The sequence below is a fragment of the Populus nigra genome, chromosome 7 (genome assembly GCF_951802175.1).
Source record: "Populus nigra chromosome 7, ddPopNigr1.1, whole genome shotgun sequence".
NCBI classification, from domain to species: Eukaryota; Viridiplantae; Streptophyta; class Magnoliopsida; order Malpighiales; family Salicaceae; genus Populus; species Populus nigra.
The window spans coordinates 7,801,762-7,817,653 of NC_084858.1; the positions used below are offsets into that span (position 1 = coordinate 7,801,762).

Genomic DNA, 15,892 nt, shown 5'->3' on the forward strand with positions numbered 1-15,892 from the left:
TATGAAATGGCAGGTTTTGGAAGTTGGGTATAAATTGAGCTGCATTTGTTGTGCTAGTCGTCAATGTGACTGCTTGGACCACGAGAAATCTAGTTCAATTGGAAAAGGTACAAAGTGAATTTGATGGTAGCTGTTGTTTTCCTTAGATTTTCTCTTGGCAACATAGCCATTTTCAGTTTATTATTTTGGCATGGGCCCCTTTCATATCTGAACCCCATCGCCATGGGTTGTTTGCCCATTTCTACAGGCAAAGATGTAATGATAGTTCTTTTTCATGGAAATAAAATAGGATGAACTTAAAAGTGACATTATACTGTGTTCTATTGCTTTAGACTACACTGTATATTATTCCATGCTCTGTGGAGTTATTTTTCTCAGAATAAAACAAGAAGGAAAATCCACCCAAGCTTTTTGAATCATATTTTGAAATTGGCATATTCGTCTTAAGGGTATGAAAATCTTCAACCAAACAATATTGCGTCCAAAATATGGAAATTCTTGAATTTTGTATGAATAAGCACCGGGTCTCCTAAGATAGACCCACGATTTCTTCTCACGAAATGAGCACGAAGGAAGCAGCAACAGCCCAGAAGCAAGGGTCCTTTTGGAGTTATATATATAAATCTTCCAATATGGACAAAAGGGGCAGCTCAATAATGATATATAAACAATTGCCATTACTAATTGCAAGCCCACATAGGCACATACATATATAATACACCAAGCATGTGATGCTCCATTGATAATGATGCTACATGCTACAACTGGTGTTTGTTTTGTCTGCTGGGGAATGTTGAGGATCTTTTTAAAAGCTTTTGAGTAGATAAAGTGACATTTTAATTCAGTTTGGAAAGCTTTGGTGTGAAACGAGTAGGATTATTGGTGCTATTTCAACTTTTCAGCCTTGCAATCCACGCTTAGAATTTTGGCGAGTTCCACTTTTGATAGGGTGACGCGAGCATAGTTGTTGCTGCACTCTATCTATCTATCTATCTATCTATCTAATTGCGGGTTTTCTTTAAAAGAAACATTATCACAATTATCTCAAAATAACACTATCCGAAATTTTTTAATGAAATAACACACTTTCTATTTTATCATACTTTTAAAATGAAATATACTAAATATTGTTATTTTCAAGCATGATAAAATAATTATTGCGTTTTAAAAACACGATAACTTAAACATGTCTTTGTAAAATTTAAATTCCTTCCCAAATTAAAAAATACAAATAAATCCTTGTTCCTTTCTCGAAAAATCAACTTCCATAACCTTCATCTCTTTAAAAAAACTCAACAATCACTTGTTTTTTCTCTTAAAACACAAAAATAAAATATAATTCATCTTATTCTTTAAGCATCTTAGGATATTTTTCTCTTCAAAATCCACTGTCATTATTGCCACCTTTGTCCTCATCGCCCCAGCCTTTTTTCTAGTCTTATAAGCAAGATAAACATACTATATTACTTTGAATTTGTATTTGATTTAGTTGAAATGAAATTATTGTTTAGGGTTTTTTGAATTAGTGATAAATTAGTTATGAATACCATCAATTATGTTGATTTGATATGGTTGAATATGAAAATAAATAAAATTAATTATGAATTAATTATTTCAATAAATTATTAGTTGCATTGAATTGTGGATAAGTTGCTAAATTTGGTATTTTCTTTAAACTCTTTTGATTTTCTATGAATTTGAATTTCATTTAATACAATTAAGCATAAAAATATCAACTAGATTTGATATCATCAATTATGTTTAATTTTGATCAATTATGCACTACATTAAATTTTGTGAATTTGTTTTTGAATTTGCTATGAATTTTAGCAATTAGAGTTGGAGTAATGCAATTTAGTTAAAATTATATCCAATTGACCGAAATTCGATTTGTTTTTTTTTTTTACATAGAATGTCTTATAACATATTTATATTATGTCATTATAGTGGTACTATTAATTCAAATGTGAGCAGTAGTATCACATACAATAACAAGAGCAGTTTGTTATTAAATGATAATTTAAGCATGTCATATGTGGAAATGAAAGAAACTATTTCTCATGGACTTGAGTGGAATTATAATGATAATGATGTTGAAATAACTTAGAGGTGTTAAATTAGTGAACATTAGTATTACCCTATATTGATTATATGTGATGGCAGTTTCATTGATTCATTCATCTAAAGTGGATTGAATATAATGATATTGTATGTGAGCAGTCAGCCAAAATTTTTGTGTGTCTCAACTTCTAGTCAAATATGCATAAGGGCCTCACAATCTACTGGTTCTTCAAAGTCAGTTAGTAGAGAAAAAAAATAGTTTATTGTCTATTAATTTGCTACAGGGGATTAATGATACTATATTTGATAATTCATTCACTAATCAACAAAGATTTGACTATTATGAGCCTTATGACAATGAAAATGATAAGACATTATACCCGGATATGATAGTAAATATTGATAATGATGTTGATGATGAGGTAATACCTTCTATTCCTGAATTTAGAGATGCTTTTAGGTCAACTCTTATTATTTCTCATAATTAGGCATTTAGTCATAGAAGTTTGCCAGGAGGCTCTAATTTAGAGGTTAGACAAACATTTAGCAATAAAAATAAATTGGTTAATTCAGCTAAATATTGACACATTGCACATTCGGTTGAATATCAAGTCCAACGGTCAAATTTGACATTTGTTCAATTATAATATGTGTAAGTACCTGAATGTAAGAGTATTTACATAGAGGATATCATAAAAGGTTAGATTCACTTAAGATAGGAAAATTTAAAGGGCCATACATATATACCTTGACCTTTATCCAAGAAAATCATCATCAACTCAAAGCAAATTTTATTGCTAATGTTATATCAACCATTGTGATGGATAGTCTTTCAATGATGATTGCAAACATACAAAATGAGATAAAATTGCATTACAAGTATAAAATATAATATGACAAGCATGGGTTGCAAAACAGAAGGTGCTTGAGCATTTATTTGGTTCATATGAGGAGTCTTTTAAAAAATTCCCAAGGTTATTGTTGGCAATAAAAAATTCAAATCCTACAATGGTTGTTGACTAGATGCATAAAGAAAATCTTATGATAGTACAATGCATTTTTGGAGAGTCTTTTTGGCCATTTGGAGCTTATATAGACCACTTATCAGTGTTGATGACACATTTATATGGGCAATATGATGGGAAGTTATTGATTGCAATTGTTTTTTAGTATCACGGTTTCCTTCCTATTTGTTTGCTCAGATGCTACATGGGCCTGTATGGCCTACTTTTTTATTGGTTTTAGGATGACAAAATAGGTAAAGTTATGTAGCCCATCATTTTGTTTTCATAGTTTGTCATTGTTTCTCAGTTGGTTAGTAAAGTCAAATGAGTCAGTGGTAATTAATGGTTAGCTCTAGGTGCATGCCAATTTTGTTTTGAAAACTAACACAATTTCAAAAAAGTTATGAAGAAAAATGACATATTTTAAAAAGTTTTAGGCAAATGGCATGGATTCTACATAATCACTATTCTGAATCGTGATTTTTAAAAAACTATTATTTAGAATACCAGTTTATATAAAAATCAATCTTCTAAATCATAGTTGTTAAAGAATCGTTATTCACAATAGCAGTTCTTTAACAACCACGATTTAGAATAGCAGTTTCATAAGAAAACTATGATTCTGAATCGCGGGTACGATGTATATATAAGCATAACTCTTTTTCTCCATCACTACCACTCCTAAAAGAAAAAAAACCCTAAAACATGAAAAAATCCTAAGAGAAAAAAGCATTCAAATCGCCTAAAACACTGTCCAATCCTCCATCAAAACACCAAAATCATCTTCTCCTTGTCTCCACGAGTATTTCTATTGTTTTTTGTTGCGAACCACCTACCAAGCTTGTTTTTCCATCCAAACCGCCGTCACCACCATCACCAACCACCTACACATCATAAAAGCAAGGTAAAATATTTGCATTGTCTGTTAGTTTGATGAGTTTAATTATTGAGTTAATAAATTTTATGTTTTGATTTAATTTGCTATTTGTGTTGTGCTTGATAATTAGATTATTTTAGGTTTTGAATGTTGCAATTATGTGTTGTTAATACAATTAATGTTATTTATGGAATCAATTAGACTTGAAATATAAAAATTAGGGTTTAAATTAATTATTGGGTTAGTTGTCATATTTAGTTATATTGTTTGAATTGATATAAATTTTATTTTAATTGATGTAATTTGATAGGCTTTTAATCAATTGATTTTATTAATAAAGTTTCAGTCGAAATCGTTGCAACTTCAGTTTGTGTTGAATTTTTGTATAAATTATCGTAATTGTAGATTCTATTGAATTGAGATCATTTCCTTTTTAATTGATATTCAATTGTTGTAATTTAATTTTTAGTTGTAAATTTAATTCAATTGATAAGCTATAATGAGTATTTTTATTTTACAGAATATGTCTTCAAACTTTTTTATGTTGTGTCATTATGATCGTACTGTTGTTCCTGATACGAATAATAATATCACTTATACTGGCAGAAGTATTGTGTTTTTGAATGGTACTAGAAGCATGTCATGAAGATATCAAAAATGTTATATGTGGAAGATTTGAGTTGAATTATAATGATATTGGAATATATATATCACTTAGAGGTTAGACAGTTGCTACATGATGGTTGACGTGTTGCGGCTGATCTTTGTGATGATGATGATGATGGTTTTACTTGTTATTATGCATCTTCTTGGCTTGATACATGTCGTACTACACTTGACTTGTTAGAAGAGACATTAAGCCTAAATAATATTGTTTCGGAGGATGAGACCACATAGATAGGTGAAAGTTGTATTATTGATGAAGCTAGTCCATCCACTTCTCATCGCATAAAACATAGATAGGCTCGGGTGTATAATTATGTTGTGTTATTTTTCTAGTTAAAAATTATTTTTATTATTATTAGTTTTGTAATATTGTTTTTGTTAATTGTCATGTTGCTTTTAAAGTTGTCTTACATATCATTCATTTTCATACTTGATTTGTATAAGCATGATTTAATACTGTCAAAAAATGATAAATATATGAACAAGTATTTTAAAATTTCAAATTATCCATTTACAATTTAAAAAATACGAAAACAAAAACAATATTTAAAAAACACACGCATTAATTTGGGATTATAAGTAACAAATAAAAATAATGTTAAAATATCACACTTTGAATTATGAGTCTAAGATTTAATAATTTATGAACTTGTTTGTCTTTTAGTTATGATGGTTTAAATTTAATTTTCTATGAAAATTAAGTGAGACATAATCGCTATTCTTATTAGCTGTTGTTTAGTGGTTCTAAACAACCGCTAATGGTAATAAAAATTATTTAATAAAATACTAATAAAAATAACAGTTATTTACAACCGTTATTACTATTAATATTTATTAATAAAATCATGTTTTTCGATAATAATTGTGCTATTTCTCATTATGATATTTTCAAAAAAAAAAATATCAATCATTGCAAGTTTGAAAAAAGAAAAGAAAAACACCGTGCATGCCCTTTACGGTCCCCCTCCTCAGTCCTTCCCATCTGTCAAGGCTCGAACCACGAGCATCATTAGCAACAATACTTGCCATGAATGCTTGGCTTCTAGTAAGGGGAAGTACTGCATCCACCTGTACAGTCATGAGACACTCGTCCTCAAGTAGAGGACCATTAGGCACTCGCTTTTGCCTTTGTTGCTCCCACCTTCAATATTCAAATTTCTTCAAACTCATCTAACGGACTGTTTTTTTTTTTTTTTAAAAATACTTTTAAAAAATTTATATTTTTTATTTTTAAATTAATATTTTATTTATATTTATATTTTTAAATATTTTAATGTGCTATATTAAAAATAATTTTTTTAAAATAAAAAAAATATTATTTTAATATATATTTTTTAAAAAATACTTTAAAACATAATTATTATTATATTCTAAACAGTGTAAAATTTAAAAAAAACAAAAACAGAAAGCGTATTAAAGTGACCAAAAGCTGCATCCGTAAGATGACTAAGACTAGATTTTTTCTTCTTCTTCTTATTATAATGGTTAATTTGTCTGATAATTCAGAATAGTTAATAAGGCCTCAGGCTGTTGATTGCTTTACCAAAATGAAAATGACAACATTTCGGACGCACACTTTTTTCTCAACAGATACCTCAAAGAGTCCTTTGGTTTTTATATTTTAAAAAAAATCAATTTTTTTTATATTTTTAAATCATTTATATTCAATATTTAATTTGACCACCCACTTGATTTTTCTTCACATTTTTATTTAAAAACTAGAAAGAAATCATAAAAAAAAATCTCTAGGCATTTATTAGTCCTTAATGTTTTGCAGCCCTCAGCCCCCTCAATGCATTCCTCCCTCCTCAAACATCATAATTGCTCACCAAACGCTTCTCTCCAACTTCCATTGTTTTATTAATGTTTTGTCTTCAAACCAGCAGTAGACAATACACACCCAAACCACCAATAATGCAATTGCAGGCAAGCAGTTAGCAGCCCTGTTGTTCTGCTCTCTTTTCCTTGTCATATTCTTCTGCTTTCATTGAAACTAACTCTCTACTTTCAATCACAGAGATCCATCCTCATTGCCTCTCTTTTCACCTCAGCTTTTCTCCTCGGTTTCTCCACTGCTCTCAAGGTGGGCTTTCATCAACACTCTTTTCTCGATCTTCTTCGTTAATCTTTATTTTCCAAGTCATGTTTTCTCTCCTCTAATTATGACCAGGAGGGGCAAACGTGTGTGGTAGACAGCAACTGCAACTCAGGTCTCCACTGTGAGACTTGTGTAGCAAATGGAAATGTAAGACCACGTTGCACCAGAATCCAACCCTTGATTCCTACTTCAAAGGTCAGTACATATTCATTGATTCTCATATCAATTCTGAACTTACGTGTGTGCGTCGTAAACATGGGCAGTTAAACGCGTGTGTGCATTGGCTTATGTTCTTGTGTTTGGTTCCATTAGGAGAAGGGATTGCCGTTTAATCAGTATACGTGGCTAACAACTCACAACTCGTTTGCCAGGCTGGGAGATAGGTCTGCAACAGGGTCCATTATTCTAGCTCCCACGAATCAGCAAGACACGGTTACTGGTCAGCTTAATGTATGTTGTTTTCTTTCCCTGATATCTGTTTGGTTACTGAGAAAATCTTGAAAGAAAAAAAACCAAGTCTTTACATGAAACACGGATCCTGGGTGATATTGTTGCTTGCCGTACGAATGTTGGGTCCAGTTGCTTTAAAGTAAAGCTTTGATGTAAAAGAAAGAAAACGGCAACACTTTGGATTGCTTTTTCACTAAAAGCTGTGAAGCTTTGATATATTGGTCGAAAGTCCAAAATGTCCTTGGAGCATCAAAGCATAAGGCGTGAAGCGCGAGTAGTCTTCCTCTTATGATTAGGCTTCGCCGTTTTATCTCCATGGTTTGCCATCTCTTACTATTTATATATTTAATTACTTATTCCGCTACAAGTCAGAGGCTCTGAGGAGGGGCCACATTGACCCCCTATCTATTTATTTATGGTTTAAACATTGGAGTTAGCTTAAGAGTGTGTTTGGTATTGCGGTAGCTGTTATGGTTGTGGTTTGAAAAAAGTTGTTTTATAAAAAGTACTTTTAGTTGAGGTTGGTTTGAAAAAATAGGTGTTTGGTTAAAACTGTGGTTAAAATTGAGGTTGAAGAAAAAGTAGTTTAATGTGTTTGATTAAGAATGTTTTTGAAATTGAGGTTATAAAATAATTTTAAAAAATATATATTAATATTGATGGTTTTTAATTTAAATACTGTCGATTTAACTACTGCTATTATGTCATGAAATAAATAATACTTTATATAAAATATTTTTTATTGTTTCATTAAACTATTTATAATTCCATCACGTACAAAATTCATCGAACAAGAACTACAGTTTCCATGATTTTTTGAGCGTGCAACAAAATCAGGTAAAATATCATCAGAAATAAAATTAAAATTACGATCAAATTCTGCAAATATCACGTCTTTATGTGATCTCCTTCTAATTTATGTTATATTATTAAATAATATTAAACACTAATTTTTTTTAATAAAATACAATTAAATATTAAATATTTTTACTCTTTTTTTTTCACTCTCCACTGTTCACAACAGTGGAGAGTGAAGTTTTGTAGAGAGTGAATTAATTCACTCTCCACGCAAACAAGGAGAGCACCTAAAAGACTAAGGGAAGAGCAAAGGGAAAACAGAAGAGAGGAAAGTGGTTTCAGTAGGCCAGCCCTCCATCACCGTCATCATGATCTTCAAGTGTAGCAACAATTACGAAGGCTAGGGGAAGAACAAAAGGAAAACTGTTAAGAACAGCCCTCGTGGTTGAACAGAAGAAAAATGGTTTCAGCAGGCCAGCCCATCTGTCTCCCTTGACGCCTCCAGCAGCGCCACGCCCAGGTAAGAACAGTTCTCATGGTTTTCTCATCTGGACAAAATCCATCCATACCCGAAGCACTGGTCAAGGAAGGAAGATGGGAACAACTTTATACTGTGTTTATAAACACAATTGCATGAACAGGAAACGAAAAGCATATAATTTCTGCTTCAGTAAAATTGAGTTTTGAACGCAAATAAAGGTGGGGTCCATGCATGAAAGCTGCGGCTCATTTTGTAACCAAACAATATGTTGGTACTGTTAAATAAAAACGCTGCCGCAAACGCTTAGCCAAACGGACTCTAACTAAAACCAAGGAGCAAAAGACACAATATCAAGCATCATGTGTGTTTTATAATGTGCGAGTCCTCAGTGAAAGATTGAATTTTTTTTTTTATCTAGGGGTATGATGGTATTTTTAGGAGATACATTGGTCATTACTCAAAAAGAAAGGGCTAGATAGTAATTCTATGTTTTCTTTTTACAATGTCTTTACTTAATTGCTTGCAGGAGACAAAAATAAATCAATTTGCTCTCTCCTACTTGATTTTCGTGCTAGAATTAAAAAAATCAAATTAGCCCCTAAAGTTTGTTCTTCTTGAGATTCCATTCCTATTCTCTTTATTACAATTTTTAAAATTTAGAATACTTTATGAAATTAAGGGGTTTTTTTTTTCAATTTCATCCCTATTCTCTTTGTTACAATTTTTTTAAAAAATTTAGAATGGTTTATTAAATTAAGAATTGTTTTCAATTTCATCCACAATTGATTCATCTATCAGATTTTGATCCTATTTTTTTAATTATTATTTTTTTTAGACAGTTTTTTTTTCTGTCAAATCTAATTCTTTTTTTTATTGTTGTAATTTTTTGACATTGCAAGATGTTTTTAGATTAATGTTTTTTTATTATTATTTTATCTTCCAACATTTAATTAGCTGAATGTTTAGCTTCTTAGTTGAGTTCGAGTCTAAATTTAATGGTTTGTGAGTTTAAAAGATTAACTCCGATTTACAAAATTGACACAAGTTTCTTTGGTTTTTTTTTCCATCCCTCGGCATTTTGTTATTTTTTAATTAACTTTCTATGGTATTTTTTAATCATTTTGAAAATAACAAGGGTTGTCTTTTTTTTTTCATTATTGAATTTAGCTTTTTGAAGGAATTTATTTTTAAATTGAATTAAATTGATTGATTTTATCCTCCAACAATTAATTTTTTAGGTGTTGAGCTCGGATTAAGAATTTAACAAATTGTGAATTTGAGAGTTTAACCCGGATTTATAAGGTTCGCTCAAGCTTGCTTGTTTTTTTTCTTTTTAAGCTTTTTTTTTCATATTTCATCCTCTAACATTATTTTTTACACTCTTTCTATATGATTTATCTTTCTTTTTAAAATAACAAGCTTGCCTTGAGTTTTTTTTTTTCCAGTTTTTGTTAAATTTCGCCTTTGAAAAGAATTTTACTTTTTAATCCTCTGACATTTGATTTGAGGCAATGCCTGAAGAAATTTGTTTTGTTTTTTTTTTTTTTTTTGAAAATTGGTATTCTTTGTTTTTGACCTTTTGTTTCTATAAAGTTATCTTGATATCATATCTCGGGTCATGGATTCAACATGTTTATCTGGTTTAACTTAGAATTTTTTTTACTACTTTTTTAATCTTTTTTTATCTTGAGTTAATGATCAAAATCTTAGATTTTTTTTAAAACATAAATTTACATCTTCTTAATATCTTTTCTACGATAAAAAAAATAATAGGCCTGTGGCATAACACGAATCACCTATCTAATATAAACTATTTTATCTGGGTATAATCAGAATGACAATAATAAAAATACTTCATTAATGTTCAACAACTTTAACTTATGAGAAATTTAAATATTTATATTTTATCTATTAAATTTCGGGTATCTATTTGGATATTCATTATCCAACTATTATTTATTATTCAACAAAAACTAAAAATATATATAAATGTATATCTCATTTTATATTTGGATTGGATTTGAGATAGAGTTTAACAATATTCATATTTTATTCATTATTTTTAACCTACTGCATTTTGTCCCGGGATGAATTAGGTGTCTATTGACTCCTATCATCATGTCTGATCTCATTTTTGTATAAGAAACAAAGGGAATTTGTGCAGGATGTCATGGAATCCTGAGGAAGCCTCCATGATGTCGCATTGAAATGGCCCCTTCAATGGACATTTTTAAAATATACGTGTACTTCTTTGTTCACGTGATTCGTAAGTTAATGGTGAGGTAAACTATTGGTCTTGACTTCAAAGTCCGCTGGAACAGGTTTAGTCTATGCTAATAAAAAGCAGAGGGATCTCAGTTTGGTCATGACCCTCTACTAAGAACTTAGCTTAGGGCGGTGAAATAATAATGGTGATGGTGCTTTGCATTTGGTCAATGTGCTCTGAATGCAGCAGTTGCTCATAGCTATTTTCTTGCAGATATGTGTGTTACGAAACAGAAGAGTAAATAAAACAAGAACTCTTCATAATATGTTCCTAATTCCTTTAGTAGACAGGACAACAGATACTCAAAAGTAAATGAATTATACAAGAAGAGAACTGTGGCTCACATTGATTTTTGATTATCAAATAATTATGTAATTTCAAATTGCTGTGGCCATTAATTCAAATAATTGGATATTCGAAGCCACAGAGGAATTATTATAATAAAGAGGTGTTTTAGTTTGTCAGACAATTACTTAACTGATGCTGATTTTGATTTTCTTTCTTTCTTTCTTTCTTTTTCTCTGAGGAACTGATCTATTATGCTGTTGTTGATTATGGTTTTCTTTTTTTAAATAAAAAAAAAACTAAAGTATACTTAAAAAGTGGTTTTCTCTTGCAGAATGGCATTAGAGGATTCATGCTTGATATGTATGACTTCCAGAATGACATTTGGTTGTGTCATTCCTTCGGAGGAAACTGCTACAACTTTACAGCTTTCGTAAGTTTCCACAAGATTCTCGGGCACCACATAAAAGACATTCCATTCATCTCACATAGATGTCTAGTACACAAAACTACTTAAGCTTTAATGAACAATCTTTAGTTTTCTGGTTTCTTGTAGCAACATTATTACAACAGCTAAATCTATATTCAGATTTTGAAAAAAATGAGATCAAGCTTTTCATTGGATTTTGGATATAGTGCCTGACCATTTATAGTTACTTGTTTTACCTCCAAATCCAGCAACCAGCCATTAATGTTCTGAAAGAGATTCAAGCATTTCTTGAAGCCAACCCATTAGAAATTATCACCATTTTCATCGAGGACTACGTCACATCACCAAGAGGCTTGACTAAAGTGTTTGATGCTGCTGGCCTGAGGAAATACTGGTATCCTGTATCTCGGATGCCAAAAAATGGTGGCAAGTGGCCAACAGTTGATGATATGATCCAGAAGAATCAGCGTTTAGTGGTTTTCACTTCAAAGTCCGCTAAGGAGGCCTCTGAAGGAATTGCCTATGAATGGAGATATATCGTAGAAAACCAATGTGAGTCCTATTGTTATTATTATCCTGAATCTAGAACAATTCAATGGCTAGAGAGAACAGATTAACCCTTATGGAGGTGGAAATTGCAGATGGGGATGGGGGAATGATTGCTGGTTCATGTCCAAACCGTGCAGAATCACCTGCCCTGGACACGACATCAAGGTCACTAGTTTTAGTAAACCATTTTCCTGACAGGCCAGATATAACACAAGCCTGCAAGCATAATTCTGCTCCTTTGATGGGTATGGTTAACACATGTTATCAGGCTGCGGGTAATCGGTGGCCTAACTTCATTGCAGTTGATTTTTATAAGGTATGTGCACTTCACTTTATCATTCATAATCTGTAAAAATACATGAAGATAGCAAAGCCCAGTTTTTAGCCATGATCAATTTTCATATGCGCATTTCAGAGGAGTGATGGTGGGGGAGCCCCAGCTGCTGTCGATGTCTCAAATGGTCATCTAGTTTGCGGATGCGGAAATATTGCCACTTGCAAGGTCCGCTTCAATCTACATCCATTTATTGCAGGTTCAGCTTTTTGACATTGATTTTAAAGGAAAAAAAAAACCTGACTGGCATCTCTTTTATTTGCAGCCAAATATGACCTTCGGTGCATGTAACCTACCTGAGCCTAGCATCACCCCGGCTCTCGGAACTGTAGCAGATGATTCCAGCTTTGCGAATTTTGAAAAAAGACCAGTTCAAGGAAGGTGGTTGCCTGGGACAGTTCTAGTGGCCCTTTTCTTATCATTGTCAATTTAAATTAGGTACCTGTCTGTCTTCTTCGGATACTCTGACGACAGGAAAGATATGCCTTTCTAACCAATAGTAACCTGTATGCAATGGGATTTATGTGCTAAAAAAGTAGGATATTCTGTTGTTCTACATTTGTTTATTTGGACTCAACACTAGCTCAACTGTTAGGGTTTTATTGAACAAATCTGATGTGCATTATCCTTCCATACCGAAACAGAGAATTGTTTCCACTGATCGAATGTGAGTATAAAATCTATAACCATCGATGCTGCCTATTCTCTGCAATGGGGATGTGTTTTTGAAATAAAAATAAAAATGACATTCATGTGATTGTATTGCAGTGAACTTGTGATTAGGAAATAAACCTTCCAAGACTGATTTTTTTCTATGGACTTCATCAAGACTTTTAATCCCTTGGTTTCATACAAGCTCCATGCCTAGCACACCAGTAAGCACAGACATTCCCCTCTCTACGTACATGCTTGAAGATCAACTCCCAAGGGCCATCCTCTCAACTAGAGAATAATATTATGCTCTCTTTCAGAAATCGCCTATATTATATTGGGTTTGGAGTAGTTCTGATGAACGCCTGAATATCCTCCCAAGAGACTGAATATCCCTTTCTTTTTTCTTTTTCTTTTTTCATTTTGAGGTTAACTTGGGAGTCTCTGCAATGTTTAAAAAAGTGAAAGAGTCACCTCAGTTGTACCTTTAAACGAAGTGTGATTCATAGGGCGGTGCAGTAGAGTTTGAGTTGAGCTCCGAATCCTCTTGGCACCCTGATCAACCCCTGTAACCCTACTTCTCAAGGTTATCCGCCTTTTATCTCCAGCTAGGTAACCTATTTGGAGAAAATAATGAAGAGGGTTATTTGACTATAAGGGCTACCATCAAATTAGGTTATCTGCCCCTCTCAGTTGACAACACATTAACAAATGATTGATATTACGTATCATGTAAACATCTATTACATATAAAAATTAATTTGCGGGTGAGAGGGATAGATAACCTCATTTTATTATCAATCTCATTAAAAGCGTTTTTCTTGATATATATAATCAAATTATAATTTATCTATTTTTAATTTAGAGTAAATTCAATACTTGTGTTTTCTAAATCTTTCAAAGACTATTAAAGTTTTTGACAACAATTCCATACTGATATATGATAGAGTAGCTAAAACCATGATTTAAAAGGATTATCATGACAAATTAAATGTTGTTCTGGGAGACTTATTATTTTCTATTAGTGGATTAAACATAAATGTTTTTTTTTAATTTTTCTATTGTGTTCTAATTTTTTGAGTTGTCCTATACTTCATTTTCAATCACTAATAAGCTTATTACCATTATTTTTCATATGAAATTCATATCCATATGTATATAATATTAACCATATACATATTAATTCAACAAACCCTTAAATTATCATAAGCCTTAATATTTTCAACGACTAATTATAAAGAAATAATTAATTGTTCTGTTTTTAATTTATGTATTATTTTATTTTCTTCTCAATTTTCAAAAGAAGAAAGGCTCTCGGTTAGTTAATGAAAAAAAAAAATTTAGTGAAATGTACTAGACATATATATTATATATTAATTATATTATGCAACTTGGGTTAATTAGTAACTAACAGAAAAAAAATAAACCGGTTAAGATATTATTAATATTTTAATATAAAAAATATTTTTTTGAAAAAAATTAAGAATGCAATTACCCTTTTCTACCCCTAGATGGCTCCGCCATGATCATCTTCCCTTTCATTTTCTTAGCCACGTGGTATTCAGTGTTCGCAATGTTGGGGCCTGAAAAAACTGCCTTTTTTAGTGGCCATCAAATGCAAAATGGAATCTTTCGTATAGTACTTGGGCTAATTTCATAGAAGCATGGGCTAGTTTACAAGCCTATAGCGATCAGATTATTAGACCTTAACCCTAAGTGGCAAGAAATACGCGTCTATCATCTTCTTCAAGAATAGAAAGGAAGAGAAGGGAGGGGGGATCTGGCATCCTTGGTCAAGGAGCCCAAGAGGTGTTTGTGCTTAAAGATCATGGGCACTCAACTATAAACAAATATTTCTGTTGGCGGTTTGTGCATGGCTCAAGGCACCAGGGTTCTATAGTTTATGCCATCCAAGGTTTAATGACATGTTAATTAACATATACTAAGCTTAACTCGAAATATTTCTGATCAAGCTCCCTAATCAAAGCAATTAGCCGCCTCCTATTACTGTCATCTGTATATTTAGAAAACGGAATATACGATTTGTAGGTAGATAGGGGAATCAAGGTAAAGTGTGTCTTATGGCTGGGGAATAAATGGCATATTCCGAACATCTTCTTTATCTTGTATTTTGATCGAATGAAAGTTAAATTTTATATACACAGTGATACTTTCTCGTGAATCTAATACGTGATCGATAAACAGAACAAGAATATTTTGCCTAAATGCTCCACTAAATTGAATTGTCTCCTACCTGCCTCAGTGCCTTGCATTCAGAGGTCAACATGGATAGCTGCATCAATTTGCATCGATCGGCACCACTCACCAGCCCTTATTGTTGCTAGAGTGCTCATGTTCCATGTATTCTGCTTCGTCATGATTATTCCCAAGACTTTCTGGTTATTGCCATCTACCAATCACAACTTTTCCAAGAATAATAAGAGCATCAGCCTCTTGCAACGACGTGGATGTGGATGCGCAATGCAATGAAATGATCCTACGGTACTCAATCGTGGCTGGAGGCAAGCATGAGCAAAGGCCATCCAATTATCTGCGTCCCAATGTCAATGGAGTCTCTTTATTCTCTTTGTGGGTGAAATTCAATCTCTGACGTTATCTAAAATATGCGATAAACAGAAAATAAAGTTACGCATTTTTCCTTTTCAAATTACAAGCTAGGATAACTTCTTAACCTAGTTTCCCTTCATATCAAACACGGCCTGGGTACGTTAATTACTGTTTCTTCAGCCTCGGAACTTCTGCTCTTGAACATTCCATTGAGAAAATATGCCATATTTGGTGTGCCGTCTTAGCTTTTGACAAGTCACGGAGGTATGGACGTGTCCAGTTTTCTTTTGTTTCGAGATCAAAACCATGTGTGTGTGTGTATTCAGATCCAAGCTGCCACTTTCAAGCATGGTTAATGGAGTATACAAGTATAT

At 32.1% G+C, this 15,892-nt stretch overlaps 1 protein-coding gene across 1 annotated transcript; it reads left to right on the top strand.

Annotated features, from left to right (window-relative positions):
• The first annotated feature begins 6,375 nt into the window (after positions 1 to 6,375).
• LOC133698548 (PI-PLC X domain-containing protein At5g67130-like) lies at positions 6,376 to 12,960 on the top strand. Its single transcript, XM_062121504.1, has 9 exons — positions 6,376 to 6,534; positions 6,626 to 6,691; positions 6,779 to 6,901; positions 7,019 to 7,156; positions 11,321 to 11,419; positions 11,665 to 11,968; positions 12,058 to 12,281; positions 12,381 to 12,467; positions 12,565 to 12,960. The coding sequence occupies exons 1-9, from the start codon at positions 6,472 to 6,474 to the stop codon at positions 12,730 to 12,732; spliced, it is 1,272 nt and encodes a 423-aa protein (XP_061977488.1). The 5' UTR covers positions 6,376 to 6,471; the 3' UTR covers positions 12,733 to 12,960.
• Positions 12,961 to 15,892: the final 2,932 nt, after the last annotated feature.